The sequence below is a fragment of the Macrobrachium rosenbergii genome, chromosome 3 (genome assembly GCF_040412425.1).
Source record: "Macrobrachium rosenbergii isolate ZJJX-2024 chromosome 3, ASM4041242v1, whole genome shotgun sequence".
Lineage (NCBI taxonomy): Eukaryota > Metazoa > Arthropoda > Malacostraca > Decapoda > Palaemonidae > Macrobrachium > Macrobrachium rosenbergii.
Genome location: NC_089743.1, coordinates 24,364,234 through 24,385,934, shown reverse-complemented (window position 1 = coordinate 24,385,934; position 21,701 = coordinate 24,364,234). Strand labels below are relative to the sequence as shown.

At 38.3% G+C, this 21,701-nt stretch overlaps 1 protein-coding gene across 2 annotated transcripts in view; it reads left to right on the top strand.

Moving 5' to 3' along the window:
- LOC136853284 (cyclin-T2-like) overlaps nucleotides 1-21,701 on the top strand; it is a 50,390-nt gene that overhangs the window by 20,503 nt on the left and 8,186 nt on the right. Inside the window, exons 4-6 of one of the 2 annotated variants that reach the window (XM_067128648.1) lie at nucleotides 9,733-9,778; nucleotides 17,734-17,824; nucleotides 20,760-21,039. In XM_067128648.1, the coding sequence (XP_066984749.1) occupies nucleotides 9,733-9,778; nucleotides 17,734-17,824; nucleotides 20,760-21,039 (417 nt within the window). The remainder of the gene's footprint in view (nucleotides 1-9,732; nucleotides 9,779-17,733; nucleotides 17,825-20,759; nucleotides 21,040-21,701) is intronic. The other variant, XM_067128655.1, reaches the window with a different exon arrangement.

The following is a 21,701-nucleotide window of genomic DNA, read 5'->3' as shown; positions in this document are numbered from 1 at the left end:
GGAACAAACCTTTACTTGGTTCTGCATTTCTCTTTCAGAGATTTGCCAGATACCTCGGTAATCAAGGTTCGTACCAGGTCACTGCCTTATCCTTTGGACAATGGCCAAGACTTTTTGGGTATTAGTCATCTTAACTCCTAAGAAGTCCCAGGCTTCAGAAGATCACGGAATGCATAGCCCTTTTCTTCCCTTCTGGTTAAGTGTGCATAACTGTCTCTCTTTCCACCCTCTTTTCCGTAAGGGAGGAGGGCAGAAGGGAAGGAGAAAGAAGTATTGACTGGGCAGAAGTTCTACTGCAAATGCCTGGATGAATTGATTTTTATCGAGTCTCTGGACCTGGCAGCGACCTTGGCGAGACCTGGGAATGGATTCCTTCAGGAGAAGTATCTACAGGCAGTCCCCGGTTTACGATGGGGGTTCCGTTTTTACGCCGCGTCGTAAACTGAAAAATCATAAGAAAACCTTATTTTTAATGGTTTGGGTGCATTGAAAACGATGTAAACTGCATTTTTATTGAGTTTTTCATAAAAAAAAAACTTCAAATTATGATCATTCTGCCGTTTTGGAGCCATATTTCTTCCGTCGGATCGGCGTACGACGCGTCGTAACCCCGGAACATGCGTCGTAAACCAGGAAATAATTTCTGATGAATATATTTGAAAAGCGTCGTAACCTCGGAACGTCGTAAGCCGGACCCGCCGTAAACCGGGGACTGCCTGTATTTCCCTTGGGTCTCGGCAATTCTTTTCATCAAACTTCCATCCTGCTTCCTCTCCCATGCTCCCAGTTCGGGAAATGCCAGTCCAGCTAGAGCTAATCATCTTGGTATCTGTCATCTTGCAGGAGCTTCCCCATGGTGGAGAATGAGGGTGGTCTGCTTCCAGTCCTCCATCCTTCTTTCATCTTTGAAGTATGAGGAAAGAGTTATCCTAATGCTTGATTGAAGGAACCTTCGAATATGCTTGCATATTCTCCTCACGGCGTGTGTCTACTTCCGGATTCACCATTTGAGGAATAGGTGCACACCTGTAAGACTTTGTCTTGAAGGTGTATGACCAAGACAATTAGTACCTTCTCATCAACATCCTGAACTCGGGCAGCCTTTTGGCCTTCCGAGAATTCAGGATGAGTTTTGCGACACTCAGTGGTTTTGTTGAACAACAAAACCATAGTAGTGGCATTCATCGACAAACGAGGGAATCCCTTTTTTTCCTTCTGTTTCACCTGTCGACATTTGCAGGTACTCGAGTGTTCTGTAGCACACTTGACAGCTCAGTAAGCCAGATGCATTCCCGGTGGGGATGTATTGGTAGGCGAGCTTGGCCTCGGGTTTGAGTGATCGGGACGGAACTTGCTGTTCACTCTTGTCTTCACGAAGAGACTGCTCGACTGAGAGATCCCTACCATCTTTCTGTTGCCTCCTTGCACAAAGTCAGTAGTTTTCCTCGCTCCTTCGTACCAAACCCAGGGGTAGTACGGTGAGGCATGCTGTCTTTTTGGGAAAAATTGATATCTGCGTCTTCCCCTCCATATTTGTCTGTTTCACTATGGGTTCACAAGCATTGCTCACCCCAAGTTACAGACAAATACTAGAAGACTTTGCCTTTCGCCCGACCTGATAGCTCTACTTCCAAGGCATCAAGAAGAGTTCTGCTTGACCCAACCTCCTGTAGAAGCTACACAAGAAGCAGTTCTTCAGGCAGTACATCCCTGTGTGTTTAGGACTGGGAGACCTTCCAGCTTTCCTTGCAAGTATAGGCTTTCTCGCCGAGTGGCAACAAATATAGCTGCATATCTCTTGAATTCCTCTGCAACACTGTCCCAGGGACTGGATCCATCTTCACAGGTTGGTGTCGTTGACGGAACTTCTTCTTAGGTCAGAGTTACCCTTCAAGTCTGGACTTCCTAATCTCTCCACCAAGGGTTGCTTCTCTCCATTTCAGTCGTGAAGAACATAGGCCCTTCAACCTAGTCTTCTATCTGAAGTAGCCTTTTTCTCCTCAGTCCAGATTTAGTTACAGATGAGAAGCTTCTTTGGTCTTGCTGTCCCAGGGAACTGTTCCCTGGTTGGCATGTGACTCTCGTTTAGGGTTCCTGTCCCATGCTCTGCACGCGCCCTTATGAGAGTTGTTGGACAGAGATGTGTCCTCTTAAGACCATCTCTCACCTCACTCCGGCCTTGGCATAGAAGGTGGAAGAACAGGTGAAGGGGATCAATACCTCGACTCCTCCTCGGATTTCGTAAGTGGACTCCTAATCCATCAGCATCTATTGTCAGGTTCGAGTCCTTCTTGTTCCCCTCCTCCTTGGACTTTGTATTGATGATCCAGATCAATCGTTACCTTTTCTTATTAGGGAGCTATTATACTTTCCGAAAAGGCTCAGTATTCCTAACCTGGATGTCGTTGACGTTTCCACTAGTACTGTCTCTCCCAAGGAAGTATCTAAGGACACATCTTTCTCCTGGCTTCGCGAAGCGATCGAAGGGGGTACTCGGCAGCTGGCGATGATGATACCGGTACTTTTCACCCAAAAGCTCACGAAGTCAGTGGCTTGGTCCATCCCTCGCTTCCGGAAGTTTCTGTCAGTCTGGAAGTAAGATGTGGTCTCATAGACCACACTCTTGTCTTCCTGTGGTCTTGCCCACAAGCCCTTGGAACCTTTTCTCCTTGGTCCTTTGGTGGCTGCTCAACAGGTTATGTTTTCTTACCCGGCTCCTTCAAGAGGACTAGTAGCATCTCACCTAAGGTGTTGGTTCTGGAAGTGAGAAGGATACTGAGAGTGACTGGCCTCTCCCCCTCCTCCTTCCTCATCCTCCTACTTTTCATCCTTTGGGATGAGAATAGGACTCAAACTGATACTTGCTGGATCTGGCATCTGATGCGTGCAGTAAGACTACACATCAAGCACCCGTTGTATTTTCCTTCTAGAATCATAGAAGCAATTCTACTCCTTCCTCTAGCAAAGGGAGGAGAGACTGGCAATAAGGAAAACCCTTTCTTGGGTTTTCCTTACTGCCTCCGACTCTTAGATTCTTCCCAGGCTATTTCGTATGAGTTACATTTCTTCACTCATGCGAAAAGGTTGAGTATCTGACATTTGATCTTGCAGTTCCTGCACTCCGATCAGTATTCGGAGGCACAGTACTCCTCGCTCTTTTGACCAGGAGTAGCCCAGGTGTGCAGAACTCCAGTCAGTTCAAGAGACTCATTCAGATTCCTAACTTGGGCCGAAAGGCAAACTGGAATGTTTACTTCTAGGCAGGCAGGTATTCCCCTCCTACCTGACAGTAGTTACTGCCTAACCACCTTGTTCAAGAGTTTCACGGCCGTGTCCAGCTTCGCCATAAGTAATTACTAATGCAAAGGACATCAGGTTTGTGTAGTTAGGAGAAATGCAATTTACTTTTAAAAATTGTGATTTTTCTGTTTTGTTGTAGCTGTCATTCCCCGACTGAGGGCGGGGTCGTTCCCTATGCTTATAACAATTGAATCGCTACCACGAACTTCAAATTTTTAACTTCCGATTGCGTAGAAAGTATAGCTATCGATTGCGTAGAAAGTATAGCTATGTAATTACTTGGCAAGTATATTTTATCAATGTTCAAGATCAGGATACTTTTTACTAATACTTTTTCTAATTTGATTAAGCATTTGAAATTTAATTGCCAGGCAACATTTTCTTTCCTTTTTTCCTTTATGGCCAGATCTGTGATAATGGATGTTGGTTAACATCGTGTTTGCAACCCTGCATTGTAGCATTTAGTATGATCTTAACTCATTTCTTCTAAGAATCAAAGTCTACAGTACTTGGTAGATAACCTTATGGGTTTTCTGAGAGAATCTGATCTTTTTAATGAGACAATTTAGTATATTTATTAAAGGTTTGTCATGTTTATTTTATACATTAAGTATATATTATATATTTTAAATATATAAGTTTATATATATTTATTTTTTATGGTTTTTATCTATTATTCTTATTTTTTTACATTTATATTTTAACACTGAATTTTACTAGTACGGTATGTTATCATTCACCTTTTCATTATCAATCACATCATTAATTTATATATTTCATCTTCATTGCTGCGCTGAGTAATCGTGATGGATTCCAGTGCTTGGTGTTCAAGACCTAAATTTCATGACCAATCAATCAATCGTAGCAGTTTGACAGTTTTATGTATAGTAGTTGCATCTCAAAACTTTTTTATTCAAGTAATTAAAATCACACCTAAAAAGCAGTTGAGTAGTTCATGCATAAATGTAACTACTTTTATATTTCCCTCTTCCTTCAGTAGCTGCTTGGTCATTTGTGAAACAGGTCTTTACCTCCTTATGGACACAGTAAGATGAAATATGAATACAATATGAATCAATATCATTTAAAAGTAGTAAACAGTATCTGATTTTATTCCTAATACATATAATATATTTAAGTATTAGTTGTAGTTACAACATATATTGTACATATTTTTGTACATAGTAACCCAGCATTTTAATGAAAAACTTGCCACTTAGCTTTTTGAAATGGACGGTATTAAGCTTCATTCACAGTCAGTATGGAATCAAAGGTGATTGGCAGAGTGTCACAGTTCGAAAATCCCATACAGTAAGGAAAACATACAGTGTTTGCATAAACATGTAGTCAATGAATGTGCCCTGCCCCATGCAAAATTATGAAAATTATCTACCTGTTTTAGGCCTGCAAATAAGAATATTCTTTATATAAAAGGCAGATTATTAGCTAATGTTTAGTGCGTGGGAGAATGTGATAGAGTAGGCCTGATGGCTCATTTTCCAAGGAAAGAAAGAAGCCACCCTACAAGATTTGTCAGAACGGGTATCAGTCATGTTCAAATCAGCATTTATTAGTCTAGCTCCGTACCGGCTTACTGCATTGAGGTATGAAATATGATTTTCATTTATCCAGGCTCTGGTGTATCCAATAACTTGGAAGTCCAACAAGTTGAGGTACCACTACTATTTAACTATATAGTAACTTGTTTCAAAGGCAACTTTTTATTTCAATAAAACATATGTAAGCATACAGTAATCTTTGAAGTTTAATTTACTCTATAGGCCAAAGTTGTAAAGGAAATGGAAAAATGAATAAAGTTGCTATTTTTCTATAGAGATTTGTTTAACATAAATTTTCTTTAATGAAATACTAAATTTGCTTACAACATGTTTTAAGGCTGTCATCACCAGTAATTTTTTTCCCCCCTCAAAAGATCAGGTATTTCCTAAGATTTATTTATATTTTCTTGTGATTTTTTTATATTATGGAAATCTTGAAACAAAAAATAAAGCACTCTAAATTTCAGCAAAAAATATAAAATAATCATTGTTGTGCATGGATTTCAATTGTTACAAGCATTTTTCATAAATATATTTGGAACAGCTGCAAACTAGCTTTTGACAAAGAATAAGTTTTCATCACAAGATTAGCACAATTGACTTGAACACTTTATATGATTATTATAGTACAGGTATATGCAAAATATAAAAATCATGAAGATCCAATAAAATTTTAAATCATGGTGTTTGATGCTAAAACATAGCTGCAGGAACTTGCTGCCATTCTTAATGTTGGGTTGAGAGATGTCACTCTACTTTAGCTAAATTTGGTTAAGGATGTTCCACTTGTGAGTAGTCAAAGTATTTTGTGTTTTCAGTGGGACTGATTGTTGCAGGCAGTGTTATCAATGTGGCTGAATATTTTTATCACATGGTAAAGGGAGGCTGAAACTGACTGCTCACAGAGGATGGAGAGAGAAAGTGTGTGTGTTTTCAGAAAGGATGCATTTAGTGTGACTGGAATTTCATTTGCACAGAATTAAGGCAATACAGTGACTTCTCTGCATGAGAGTTATGTTCTTTGACCTGACACATGATAACATTGAAAAAAGTATACATTAGTTTGACCAGACCACTGAGCTGAGTAACTGCTCTCCTAGGGCTGGCCTGAAGGATTAGATTTATTTCACGTGGCTAAGAACCAATCGGTTACCTAGCAACGGGACCTACAGCTTATTGTGGAATCTGAACCACATTATAGCGAGAAATTAATTTCTATCACAAGAAATAAATTCTTCTAATTCTTCATTGGCCGGTCGGAGAATCGAATGTGGGACCAGCAGAGTGCTAGCTGAGAACGTTACCCACCCATCCAATGAGGAACTATGATAACATTGAAGCCCCTTAAACACCATGCAGAGTGATATAAAATATATAACACATTTGTAATTTTCATATTTTATGCATACTTGATTGTACAAAAAAAAGGCAAATATTGTGCACCAAGTATATGTTAACCATTCCCCTACAACACAGTATATGTACTGAACATTAAGCATTAGATAATAATTATACAGGCCTGACAATTTCTTCATCAAAGCTTAGTGTTATACCACTTTACCTTTGTAACAGCTAACCACATTTTGTTTTTAAACAAATTTTTCATTGTATGTAATTTAAATTTTAGTTTTTATTTCCTGTAGTCTTACCTCTCTCTGAACTTGCATATGTCAAGGGGTGCCCTGTGGGGTAGTTTAAACAGTTTTCTTAAGATGTAACTTTAAATTTGTTTTTTATTTTTTTTTACTTGTAACAGTCTCTTCCTGATTAGAGTATCAAAAATAAATTAGTTTGAATGTGGCCTAGTTGTATTACTGTATGGGCTAGGTTACCTTTGATTGAAGTTCCACCACAAGTCCAAGTTGACTTTTATTCTCTTGATGTTAATTAAAGTTTGTTGCATGCAAACCATGGGTAGTAATGCATAGTGGAACCACTCATTTGTTTATATTCAGAAAAGAAGATTTATTTGAATTTTACTGATTGAATATAAATATAAATGGTAGTTGAAATACTGACAAGCTAGTGGCCCCTCTTCTGTCATCAGGAGTTTGTTAACCATTACCCCATAGTCCTTAGGCATTCAGATGAAGGCATTTAAATGTAGAGTTTGTTAACCATCACCCCATAGTCCTTAGGCATTCAGATGAAGGCATTTAAATGTAGATTTTAGTTTGAGTTTAGTATACTAGAACTCTATATTGGTGTCATGCAAGAAGAATCAAATTTGGTTAGCAGAGTGAGTCAGCTAAGGATATGAGGGTGTGACTGCTCGGCTACTCATGGCACTTGAATGTCATTTACATGTTCTGAACGTTGAGCTTGTTAGATGTTGAAGAAAGATTAAAGATTTAAAGGCCATTCATGAGCAGAAGAGGCAGGGGACAGGCAGTTGCACTGGTGCACAATTTTCTGAAGTCTGGACATATGTGGTTGCTAATGATTCACCAGGAAGACCTAAGGGCTCCCCAAACTCTCCAATCACATAAACAGCAAGGTCAAGTTTGCCATTGATATCTGTTGTGCTCGAACTTGAGGCCACTGCATTTTGAAGTCCAGGCAAAACAACCTGAAATACCACGTTCTAGGTCGGCACTAAAAGAGCATATAGGGACTTAGTGGTCTGGTCAAGGTACCTGATAATGCTAGGAAAAACATGTTCTAGGAAAAAATATCTTTTGTTGCTTTCTTAATGAAAGTTTTGTCAAACGTAGAACTGTGTTGTGTGCTGGTTTTGTCTTAGCTGTTAATGGAACATCTGAATTCATGTTTTATACCACAAAATGAGCAATTCTAGTTTTGAACTTCTCTATTACCAAATTGTAATAAGTTAGAGTATATTTAAAATAATTATATTTTACAGAAAGTTCAAATGAGAAGTCTTGTAGTTCTTCGTATTGAAGACTTGTCCTCAGTTTGTAAATGTTTCACAGAGGGCAAAATATTCACACCATTATTACTCTTGAGATAAATTTCTGTGAGTTGTAACCATCTTCTACAGTGGAACAAATGCTTCGTTGGTGAAGGTTACCTTTTCCTGGCCTTATCCTCTGTCTGCAAGAGGTAATATATGTGTAGACAAGGATATAGGCTTAAGTTTTAATGTTCAGTCATATTGCAATGGTTCTTGAGTAAGGTTTGCATGTAAAAAAAATATATAGTATTACTTTTCAGGTTTGGTAATGAATGAAAAAATAGCTGCTGTTGATACTGTTAATTTTATGATCTCTTACTTTGCAGTTTAAGGTATCTTGAAAATCAATTATGGTTATATTGTCCAGCACATGTGTCTGTAATGTTTTGTACTTGTACTTTTTTATTCTATGTTTCCAAGTTGTAAGTGAATTAATTCATTACCAACTATTTGGACTTAGGATAAGTTTTGGGATGAAGTTTATGGTTACAGTGATACATTAGGTCTGTACAGCCAGTGCAAGACTTGCATTTTATCTGAATTTAAGGTGCAGCTTTACATCAGACATAAGTATACATGTAGCTGTGCAACCAATGTAATTAATTTTTTGAGGGTTGCCATTACTTTGTATTTTTCTCACAGTGTATTTGTGTTGAAGGAAGAACATTGTACTATCCATTTCCCTTGGCATTGACATGAAATTTTTTTCTGCAGTGATTTGTACAAAGCAGTTTACTTTGTTAACAGGCATTGAAGCAAGTTAGCATGACGTTTCTTTGAGAAGTTCTTGCTGAAAACAACTGATGTTTTGTTGTACTGTACTTTTATAAGCACAGACATGAAGAGGCTGTTTACAAGGGAAAAAACAGTGGGTGTTATCCTAGAAAATTATGTACATATACAGGTTGAAACAGGCAAGCTTCCATTACATTGGTTTCAGCTGTCCAGTATGTGTAGCATGCTTACCAGATTATTCTGTCAAGTGTAAAGTATGACATTTACATACGTTTTTGGAGTTGGTCATATGCGATAAGTTGAAGTCCATCAAGGTCAGGATATAGAACCTGTTACTTTTAGCACCATCAATGAGTCATAATTCCATCCTCTAGGATTTACCCCAAGGGTATTTTTGGGGGGGGTTTTGACAATGGAGCAAAACCATTTGGGAAACTAAAAAACTACACTGCTAGATGAGTGGAGACCAAAGTGAACAGGTGAGAAGTTGACCCTAATTATGATTTTAAGTTTTATACTTAACCAGGACTAATTTCAGAGCCAGGTTTGGAAAGTTACAGATGATAACATTGAGTGGTAAGACATCTGTAATTTTTAGTAATTTCCCAGATTTAATTGTCAGTATATCATAGAATTGTGGTGAATTATGGTCATTTGTGCTTGATAGTGTAAATTTTCTTTATTTCTGTTTTAATGATTCTGACCAGTCAAGGTGAACATGGTTTTCAGTTTTGCTTATATTTTTTGTTACCCATACTCGGGTATAAAAAAAGAAAATAAAAAAGATGAATGTGGTATTTGGAAGGAATTTAAAAAAAAATCTTGAAGCATAGTTGGGGAAGTATAAAGATTTCCCCATAGTGTGGTATTGGTCATGTGTATATTTATGTTATAATCTTATTGTAAAGTGTGGATTTCAAGACATTTCAAGTTGATATTACTGAAAATTGTTGCTTATTTTTCAGAAACTCTTGACTCAGTTATCCAGAAACTCTATTATTAAAGTTTGTATATAGTAGTAGATGTTTTATGGAATCCTGTTAATGCTGATTGGTGAGTAATTTAAGCTAAGGAATTTTATGCATATAAGGAACATGTTCTAAATATATTCTTTTCTTTTTCCGGTGGTTGGCTGCCCTCGGGGGGCGGTCGGCTGCGGATCCACCCCACTTCATGTGCTGTGTTCTTGGTGCCACGTTGCTGCTGTGCGCACACCAACACCAGCCACCAAAGATCTGGCCCAAACCTCATATTTTATGGCCACTTCCAGGTTATTATCACTGGATTGCATTTGTAAATACTTAAAGGTAGCAAGTTTCAGTGGGCCCCAACTCTATATGTCATGTACAGAGGCAGTCTCTTCAGACCTCTATTAACAGGCTGTCAAGCAGATCACCAGCTCTACTGCTCTTCTTTCTGCTCCCACATCATCTTCACTTTTAACAGCTCAGCAGCTGTATCACTGTTGCACCTTATGATTGTAGTCATGCCCATGGGTGGTTGTTTTAACACTGGTAGTTGTGGTTGATGTGACTAGGCATTTGCTCTGTGTATTCCAGACTAAATGGAATTAATATTTCGGTCTTAGTATCCTTCAAGGTCTTTATTAGTTGTATCGCCGGGAGCAGTCCTTGTCAGTGTTTTACATTTAATATAGTCACGCCTTGCCTTAAATTGTTTAAGGTTGTGTGTTTTGACCTCATCACTTTTTTTATAATAATAATTGGAAAAATAAAAGTCACTTTGCGCTGGTTTACTCAAATGTACATCAGTCAGCAACATTATTAGCAGTGTTATTTAGTTGTTTGTAGGGTGCATAGGATCGTTTTATGGTGAGTGGTTTTGGGTGTTATTTACATTATATATTAGTATAAAGTAAAATGTATATTTTAATTAGACTGCAAAAAGGTTGAATTATTAAGTTTGTTTTTGTAATTCTATGTGATGATGCTATTAATGACATTACAGGGGCTTATAGGGGGTGCCTGTGTTGTTTTTTAAGGCAGTTATTATTTTAATTTTTCTTTTAAACACTTGGTCACATGTTTTGGAACCAGTAACTGATGTTATGCAACTTATACTGATATTCGGCAACCCATTGGATACTGATGGTTGCCTTTTTATAAAGGTTTTGATAACATAAAGATAATTAGCTGTAAAGTATTTTTAGATGAAGTAACTTTGATTCAACTAGATATGTTCTTGAAAATATGAAGTTCTTTGGAAATTTAAATGTGTGGTCTTGCTTACCATTATGATTATACATTGAATTAGAGTGTGGATTTATGGATGAGATTCATGCTAACTGATCATCCTGTTTTGGATTTAGATAAATATTTTCAAGATTTTGCAATCAGATATTTAACATACTGACAAGTTATAGGATTTTGAATAGTATTGGTATTTTGAGGTAAGGAAGTTACGGTGCATTGAAAATGGTATCATCATCTTATCCTGTTATACCATTAATTCTTCTCACATCTACAGTTTAACTGAGATACTTGAACCTATTACTATCTTTCATGCTCAAACCTCATTTCTTCTGGTGTGGCCATGATTCTTTGCCCCTGGAACTTCTTTAGACTAACAAATTAACACTAGTTCTAGCAGATTGTATTTTGTGTATGAGAAGTTGCATTGTAAATTAAGGTTTTGATATAGGCAGTTTTTAATATTTGGTGGTGGGAAATTTACAAGATTCAATCCAGAATCCTGATTTTAAAATGGTGGTTGTTGAGATATTGAAAGTATAATTGTTGAAAATTATGTATTTCCATATAGATTGACTTCGTTAATACATACTAAGGCATTTTTATGTTATTTGACTTCAAGTGTTTTTGTTCTATTTGTTAATCACCATGTCTTGCTCAACTGATCCCAAATTGCTGGATTTGATTTTTACAGCTGCTGAGTAATTGTTTGCTGGAATATTTACTTCAATGTATATATATATCTCTCTCTGTCTGTCTCTTTCCTTTCCTGTGGATTCTGGATTGTCTTACAGCTTCAATTGCATGTGTGGGTCTTGTTGGGAGAAATCAGATTTTTAGGTGAAGGTAGGCTAACAGCCTTTTGTTACTAATAACACATTGGTATGTACATCATTTTTGTAATTTTAAGAAGTGTATTCCAGCAACTATTTTTGCAGTTTTGATATATCATGAAAAATGCCAATTGGGAGAGCTGAAGAAAGAGGCAGAGCAGTTTAGCATTATAAAGAGTTGTCTGTATGATCATTGCCCAGAAGACTTGTAGAAAGAGAGAAAATCAATGGAGTGAGGAGGAGGGAGGAAACAAGAAGAGTAAAAATGGTATAAGGGCTCACTGTACCTTGTTGCTGATGCCACAGGGCTAGCTAGTGCTCCTCTCTCTCTCTCTCTCTGTCTCAGTTTGAGGCTTAAAATGTCCTGTTGGGAAAGTAGCCCTTTAGGGCACCCTCCCTCAACTAATGTTGGTGTGTGACTTGTGAAATTGAGATAGAGCAGAAGTGCAGCAGCCCTTTGGTGAATAAGTAATTCAAAAGTGCAACAGCTTGCTTGGCTTGCAATATTTTGCAATAGTGCAAGCTATAAAACTTATTGGGAATCATCATATAAAGGTCTGTGTTATGTTATGTAGCTGTTTGTTGCTTATTTTATATAAGAGAATGCAATAATACAAGTATTTCTGTACTTCATTAGTAGCATTCTTATTTTTCATTGGAAGAGAAGTTGATTGTAGAGCCATAGAAGGTGATCTGTAATTTTTAGATACATTATTTATGGCCAAAGAAAGAGACCAAATATTGTTCTCAAGTGCGAGTTTGATGTACCATAATACATTATTGGAAAAAATGATCCCTGAATTTGTTGATAGACATTTTCCATAATTATAAAACTTCTTATGAAAGTCAAGGTTTAATAAAAAAAAAAAAAGTGGGGGGGCCGGCGTGGCAGGGTTTGTAGTTTATTAGGTAGTACTTTGAGTGAAAATTCCAAAATTTAAAGGTTGAAACATATTTATATGGTAATTATTCCCTTATATTGCATCATACCCATACACTGTGAGGTTGATTTTGTTAATGTTTATTTGTAAAAGATTTTATAAAAGTTAGAGGATGCCTTATTTTGTAGATATGTAAAGTATTAATGATCAGAGTAAAGTACAAGCTTTTCTAATTCCTTGCAAGGTAGCATTCTTATGGTCAAAGTTAGTGCTATACAGTGTATGCCAGAGAATCTTTTATTTTAGTCTTGTAGACTTGTTGGTTTATTCCATATGAATAGGGTTTATCTTTTGAATAATAATAACAGAAAAAGTATATAAGCATGGCATACATTTTCAAGAAATCAGTCTTGTTAGTTTATGAGGGCTATGGAAATAGTATACAAAACCTGAATCCAATTTGTCATTGAAGTCACACCTATTATATGTCCTATACTGATTGAAAGCACACAGCACGCAGGGCACTTCATCACTGCCAACATTATTTATTAGGGTACTTTTTAGCATCCAGAACTTTTATTAAAGATTGGATTCAAAAGCTATAGTCATGCTGCTTTAGTTTTTATATAATTGTTAAGAAAGATTGTATTTAAAGGTTGTAGCTACACTGTTTTAGCTCATATATAATTTTATAAGAAATATAAGGTTTAAAGTATCTATCCATGTAGTTATACTTTTATATAATTATTAGAAAAGATAGGGAACAAAGGCTATAGTTTTGCTGTTGTAGATTTTATATTTCTCAGTTATAAACTGAGAAATATTAAATTCAGTTGCTGTCTTGTTCACAAAAGTATATACAGTAAAGTAAGAAGCGAAAGTAAACTAAAGATGCCATTAAAGATTATCAGATGTAAATATGAAGTATGTCCTAAAATTGTAGGCAGTATATTTTTACCAGCTCTGACTCCAGTAACACACTGTAGTTGCTAATTGAAGACCATCAAGAAATTGTGACACACCACACACACACACACACACTCACACACACACACACACACACACACACACACACACACACACACACACACACACACACACACACACACACACACACACACACACACACACACACACACACACACACACACACACACACACACACACACACACACACACACACACACACTGTACTTGATACTGTGGTTTAATCCATTTTGGTTATGGCAAGAGAAAATTCAGATGTTCCAGTACTGATACAAACCTCACATCATGTGACTAGGAGTATCTTAGGTGCACGTGCAAAAGCAGATTTCTTCCGACAGCTGGTCAGATCTGAGAAATAGCCCTCTGTTGGATATCTCTGGTTATTTTGCCCAGGAATTGCTTGCTCAGGCAGTTGCAGGCAAGAGAGAGTTTACCAGATACTTCTTTCCATCTTCCTCTGCCAGATCATCATCGAGAAGACAACCGTTCAGCTCTAGCAACCAGGTGGGCAATCTAAACCATTGGGATCTCATTTTCGTCTGAGCTTTTGTCAGGGTACCCAATCCAGAGTAGACAACGAGACGAAGGAAGACCACAATACCGTTCCTCCAGTCTCACCTGGTCCAGAAAATGCAAGACTATGCCAACAACAAGAGGATCCACTAGATGAGGAAGGATTCTTTCCCCATCTGCTTCATGAGACCAGAGTTGGGTGCTGTGTGGGAAGAGTGGCAGAGAGCCGGTACAGAGACTTGGACAGTAGTAACTTTAAAGAAAGGGTACATCCTGCCCTTCCAGCAGATACCACTCTTATCACCAGTCCTGCTGGAGTTTCCCTCTTACTGAAAAGACTCCCCCGAGCAGAATGCCCTTCACCAAGACGTTCAGAACATGTTGGACAAAGGGTTTGTAGATAGAGTGAAGAAAATGTCGCCAAGTTATTACAGCCACCTTTTTTGGTACAGAAAGCATCAGGGGGTTGGAGACCAGTAGTTGATCTCTCATCCCTGAACAAATATCTTTGAGTAACTCCGTTCAAGGTTGAGACTCCCAGATCTGTTCTAGCAGCAATCAGGGAAGGAGATTTTATGATCTCCATGGATCTATATGCTTATCTCCAAATTCCCATTCATCCTTCCTCCAGAAAATTCCTACGTTTTGTCTTCAAGAAGAGAACTTATCAATTCAGGGCGCTCTGCTTCGGACTGGCGACAGCCCCCCAAGTTTTCACAAGTCTTTCAATTAATTTCAGAATGCGTGTGCTCACAGGAGAGGTATACATCTTCGAAGATACCTAGATGATTGGCTGATTCTAGTACCAACTGCAACCCAGGCCAGGAAAGACAGGGACTAGATCTTGGAAATGTGCAAGATTCTGGGAATTCTTGTGTACTTCAAGAAATCAGATTGATTCCCAACACAGAACATCAGGTACTTGGGAATGAGAATAGACACGTAGACACTGAAAGCATTTCCGTTGCAAGAGAGGTCAGACAAGTTTCTGGAAGTTTCCCAAAAGTTTCTCTCCAGTCTGCTCCAACCTGTAAAGAACTGGCGGATACTTATCGGACACCTGGTATCCTTGGAGAAACTGGTACTTAGGAGCAGACCTCTCATTTGCCCTCTCTAATGGAAGTTAAAGGAACAGAAAGGAAATAAAGAAAGTTCAAGAGACTTGATTGCAGTGTCAGAGAGGAACAGGAAAGATATGCAGTGGTGGAAGAATCTTGTGCAGGGAATGCAGTTAGTGTCCTGGAAATGAAGGCAGCCTGGTTAGCTCTGCAGTTCTTCCAACAGTACCTGAAAGGGAAGACCACAGTCATTATGAGGGACAACACCTCTGTTGTCTCTCTACCTGAACAAACGGGGGGATGATGTCCTGTGACCTGAACTGGCTAACAATTCAGATACTCGAATGGTCTGAACTCAAGGGTCTGACACTGACTGCCAGGTACATTCCAGGGAAGAAGAATGTGGTGGCAGACACCCTGAGCAGTTTGAACCAGATAATGAGATCAGAACGTTCCTTGGATCAATCGGTAGCGAACAGCTTTTTCAGATTGTGGGTAGGTCCCCCAACAGATCTGTTTGCAACATCTCGGAATCACAAATTACCCTTACTACACTTCAGTCCCAGACAAGAGAGCCATCATGCAGGATGCTTTTCAACATTGGTGGGACAACTTGGACATGTATGTTTTCCCCCCGTTCAGCCAGATCAGAAGGGTGATCAACAGATGCTTCATTTCCCAAGGTGTAAGGATGACATTAGTAGCCCCAAAGTGGCCTCAAGTGGAGTGATATACAGACCTTCTACATCTTCTGATAGACACCCCAATATGCCTTCCCATAACACCAGATCTGCTAAAACAAGAACACAGCAGCAGGTTACATTAATCAGCGGACTCCCTCCAACTTCATGGCTGGAGACTATTGAGCAGTTCGGAAAGAAAGGTTTTTCTAGAAAAGTTGCAAAAGTCATTGCCAGCTTGGTTTAAAGATCCTCCCTCAAACTCTACAAAGGAAAGTGGACAGTCTTACTGGATTGGTGCAGTGAAAGGAATTTACATCTCCTCAAAACAACTTTAAGAAATGTAGCTGATTTCCTTCTCTTTCTTAGGCTTGAGAGAAACCTCTCTGTTTCGGTGTAAAAAGCTAGGGCAGGCCTCTCTAAAGTGTTTAAGGTGAGGGCCATAGAATTGTCGACATCTTGGGAAATTTCAGATTTGATAAAACATTTTGAGAAAAGTTGTTCTCCCTGGGCTTTGAAATGCTTGACCTTAAAGACAGTGTTCCTTCTAGCTTTGGCATCAGCTAAAAGAGTAGGTGAGGTTCATGCCCTCTCATATGAGGTTACGCATACCCGTGGTTGGGCAGCAATGGCTTTTAAATTTCTTCCAGACTTCATCATGAAAACTCAGAACCCTTTGTCACGACCCACGGTTTGATTGCTTAACGATCAAGCTGGAATGTTGCTTATGACCCTCCCTTAAGGATTTTGTGGATAGGAGATTTCGAGCTGGAATGTTGCAGTTTGGCCCAGTACTGTCCCAAAACAGATCAAGACCTGTCTGAAGTTTGTACGATTGGGACATCCGCAGATCAGACCATCTTTTTATCAACGCACAAGACTGTTCTTTAGTACTGGCGAGTTAAGGTTGGAATTTAGGGCAGTCCGTACTTCGTAACACCACTTGACACCAGCAGGTGATGTTTCACATAATAAGATGTTCTAGCTCTGTGGGAACACATGCTACCAGATTAGCTCCATCACATTCCTTAGATTTTCATGGGCGACCTTGCAATTGTGAGTATTTTTAATTTGAAAGTTGGTTTTTTCTTGTAACATTTCATGATAATTGTGGTCTTTTTTTTGGAGAGATCTTCCTCCCTCCTCTCTATAAGTCTCCGAGTCGCATAATAGTTTGAGGTTTGTATCAGTATTGGAACAAATGGCAAATTTACCAAAAATTTGTATTTTTCCTAACATACAAACCTACAACATCATGTGATTCTAATTACCCTCCTCTTGCCTACCTTCACTTTCGATCTCTCCCGTACGCCCTCCTTCAGCAAACTTATGGCACAGTGCCACTCCAACTACAGTATTCACAAATTGAGGATGCTGGTCCTGTGTACTCCTAAGTAGCTAGAACTGCTCTTCAAAGTAAGTCTATCATAGCCATCTGCATATGCGGGCCTAAGTTACTCCTAGTCACATGATGTAGGTTTGTATGTTAGGAAAAATACAGATTTTTGGTAAATTTGACATATTTCTTTGGAAAGAGAATGGAGTATTCCAGTGAGTGTAGAGAATATTAAACCAAAGATGTTATAAAGCATTTTAGGCATACCACTGATGTTACAAAGCTTTTTAACCATACCACTTGAGTCTCACATCTGATGAAGCTGGAATTTGCAAGACTTCATAGTGAACCATTTTAGAGTTGGTAAATCCTTTTGGGTAACAAATCTGCCTATGTAACATATCTAAGCACATCTGATGATGATTCCCCTGTGGTTAAGGCAAGCTGTAGAGGTTATTATGGGCTTAACGGGTCTGTGGAGGTCTTACTATTATTAAATGCATATTTTATGTCTTTACGTTGCATCTTTTTATTTTTTCTTTAGGTTTAACAGTCATTTTCCAGCTGCAGGACTTCTCAGCTTCTGCCAATATGGATTGTTTTTTGCTCACTTTACTGTAAAGATTGTCACAATATCAAGACACCTTAAGGTTTCTACTGAAGATATTGGCTTTAAGATTATTTTTCAGGAATTTTGTATTAATTCCTTGCTCATCTCTCTCCACAGTCTTCACATGACCACGATGTGTCTCCAGTACAAGCCGACTGTAGTTGCCTGTGTTTGTATATATATTGTTTGCACATGGAGCCATTATGAGGTAAGATCGCGTTCATTATTGCTTGTTCTCTTAAGACCTTCATGTTTCATTTACACGTCACTACAGTATTTATGGGCAGGACTTTTGAAGTGTCATCTTTCGTTGACTATTCTCCTAAGACATTTTTGTGTTTCATTTTGCTCATTATCATGAGACTTTTTAAGTGTCATGCATGCCTGACTTATTTCTGGGGACTTTTGCAAGATCCAATTTGGAATGGCTATTTTCCTAAGCCTTTTTCAAGTTTCATATTTGCCTGACTTGGAGTCTTTTTCAAAGTTTAACCCAGAACACACAGTTTCAATATGAGTTTAATATAAAAACTCATGCAAGAGAACAATAATTTAAAGCTTGTTCATCTTGAAGTTTGATTTATTTTTTGAACTAACCTTTGTTTTCATTAAACTAAGCTCACAAGTGCATTATTTAGTACTTACAATTTATTTTGCACAAGCAAGGTGTGCATTTTTTGTGTTTGAGCAAAGTATTGAGTTAAGGCATATTTTCTAATGTGTTGTTTCCATCTTGATTTTTTCATGTTAAGGTATATTTTCTAATGTTTTTCCATCTCGATTTATTTCATGTTTGTATGGCTGTTTGGTAAATTCCACTAAAATCCTAACTATTGGGTTGAAAACCTTGGTTAGTGGTATATTTTGCTGTATTATTGGCAGAGGGATAACCAAATTATAGGAATAGAGCAATAGAATAGAGTATCATAGACAGGTTATGTCAATCACATTGATCTAAAGAAACTAGTGTAGACTAGAAGGATTAGGTAGGCAAAAGGGAAAGAGTAACAAAACAGCAATAATACACATATGAAAATTACAGAAAAGCAGAATGGAAGTCTATGCCTGTGCAGTGTTTGTTGCTACATATATATATACAAACCATCAACTTTTATATAGTATACAGTATCTTTTCAGTGCAAGCTGGAATCAGTTGTTGAAAACTTGGCAGAAGGTTAAGACACTTGGATTAGTAACTGCTCATTCCTGTTTATTAGTGTGTGTGTGTGTGTGTGTCTTTGCGTTGTTGCCATGCTAATTGTTTTTTCACCTCTGGGAGAAAAATCTTGAGCAACGTCATTGCGAAGGGTGCTTTTGTGGGGAGTTTGTCTCTTGGATCAACTGCTCCACATACTTATCTTTCTTGTAGGGGAAAGTCCTGCATTAGGGCTTCTTGTAAGGAGTTTTGTAGGTTGGATTTGCCGTAGGTTTATGAAGAGGAGGAAGAAGGATAAGAGGCATTCGCCAGCTTTGTCAGGGGAACATGCCCTTGAATCCTTCAAGTTTCTTTCTGCCCCCTTCTTATCTTCCTCTTCCGCTTTCTGCTAATACTACCCCTTTGAGGAGAGGTACCACTAGTCCCGTTAAATTTTCTCATGCCTTTTCATCTGGGAATGAAGCAATTGCTGAGGAAGGTGCTCCTGTAGCAACTACCTCACCCTCTTTTCTCATCTGAAAATATTTTTTCAAGTACGCATAAGATTAGCCTACCTTGAATATACCAGATAGCCCATCTTTCACACCCTTCTGCAACAGTTTGGCAGAGGAGAACAACAACTTTACACCTGAGCTTTTCTTCACCCAAGGCATCTGTTGCTGTAGTGCTTCTTGTAGCAGATCTTCCAGTAGATGCAACTTTGTCTTCAGTTTATGCCTTGGACAGCCTTTTGGTATGTAAGGCAAGTAAGACTAGCAAAGGGAAAGGGAAGAGGGTTGCTCTGCCTTGTTCTTTGTTTTCATCATTGTTAAGGTCAACTTCCTCCCCTTGTCCCTGGACTTTCTTCCACTGCATAGGTGGAAGAAAGGAAAGTTCAAGACCTCACATAAGCAGACCAGTTGGGCTTCTTTTTTGGGAGGGGAGGGAAGCAGAGGTGTTAAACCATCAGGTGGTGATCATCTTACCTCTGACAGAGCTTACGATAGGGAAGAGTGGTTGCCAGAGACAACCCTTCTCCTTATGCCTCTAAGGAGTCTATAGAGAAGGGCTTACACATCCCACATGCTCAGCTTGGTCTAAGGTGAATAAACACCCAGCCTGACCAATATATAACAATTACTCAATTGTTGCTACACGAATACAAACCCTCGGTCTTTACATAAAGGATTAATTTTCAGCAAGCTGGAAATCCAGCTGGCCATAAAACTTTTGCAAGATTGGTTATAGTAACAGTTACCAGTTTTACAACTGGATTTCCAGCTTGCTGCAGGTTAAGACCTCAGGTTTATATGTTAGGAAGAATACAAATTGCCTTAAAAATTTGTCATTTCACACACCTGTTCCTGTTGCGCTTCTCGCTCCTTTAACTAATGAAACCCAGCAAATTGAGAATGCCAGTGTTTTTGGTAATAGCCACAATTGACTTTTAAACTGCCTTTCAACACAGTCTCTTATGGGATATTTCATAGTCCTCTGAATTTTTCCTTGCATAAACAACCCTCTATAAAGGAGGGTTCTCTGATCCAGAGTCCTACTTACTACTCTGGTCAACCTTTTTCACCAGATGGGTTGGAGTTGACAGGATTTGTGACATCCATTGCTTGATAGGGAACTAGAAATATGGCATTTCTATGGTAGTTGGTTAGTTGTGGCAATAGTGGGATACTCCCCCACTCTTCCTCATCTCCACCTTGTTGCAGAGTTTTCAATGACTGATTCCTGTTAGTGCTGAAAGATGCTTCCTCTATTAAAGGCTTTGGTTAGTATATCCAGGAAAAATACAAGTTACTTTTAAAATTCATTTTCGAATGCATTACTTTTTTTTTTTTTTTTTTTTTTTTTTTTTTGGTATGTAATGGTTTTTGCTTGTTTAATTACATAAGTAAATGTATTTTCTTACTCTTTCCCCTTTTCCTATTAAATATCAAAGTTTTTGTTAATTTTTTTTATTGTAATCATTACTTTAACCATCTTCAAATTCTCTCAGATTCAGTCGGTCTCAGAAGGAAAAGACTGGTTTTGGTACGTAGACAAGACCGTCACCCATGAACTTCTGGAGACGTTAACAGCAGAGTTCCTCGCTATCTTAGACAAGTTTCCTAGCCGGTTGAAGAAGGTAATGAATGCTACACAGCATTCAGAGGACAGAGCCAAGAGTAGCCAAGCTGTTTCTTCATCAACTGGTTCATCACGGTCAAGCCTGGCTGTTGGCACCTCATCATCTATATCGTCAAGGAGCCATGATCATAACTCGCATGCCAAACCTGGTGAGTACAATTTTGTGGCAACTTATGTCTTAGAGGTTTATCATTGCTTCAGTCAAATTGATGCTTGTCTGGATGGTTGAATCTTGCAAGAGAGCTGAGAATAGGTTGCTCATTAGATCCCATTAATCATAAGATGCCTTAAGGTCTGTAGAACTGTTCTAGTAGTGCTTAAGCTTGAAAAATCACTCTTACTTCATTTACCAAGTGCAGCTCCAAAGCATTCACACTTTTCACTCTCCCATTTTGCCTCTGAAAATAACAACTTATGCTAGCCCTTTGTTTTTGGGGAGGGGTTCAAGTTTCCTTGTTCCGTGATATCATATTTACCTGTTCTGTGTTCTCCACAAAATAAATCCTACTATTATCTTTCACAAGACTTGATCAAGTACCATAGGCCAAGTTCTTGGGCAGGACTCATGTTTCTTCTAATTTTTTACGTTATTCTTAATTTTTTTTTATTGTTGCAAATCATGAATATCTACATTGGCCAGAGGTTTTTTTTCTAATTATCGTGTTTTTCTCCCACATCCCAGTCTGGTTTTTATATTGGTTATGCTGGTTTTTTCCTTGTTAATGAGAAATAATTAATTTATAGAGTTTAATCAGGTTAGTGGGTTCATCTCGTTTTTACATATGCTATAGTTCATTATTGGGGTAGAAAA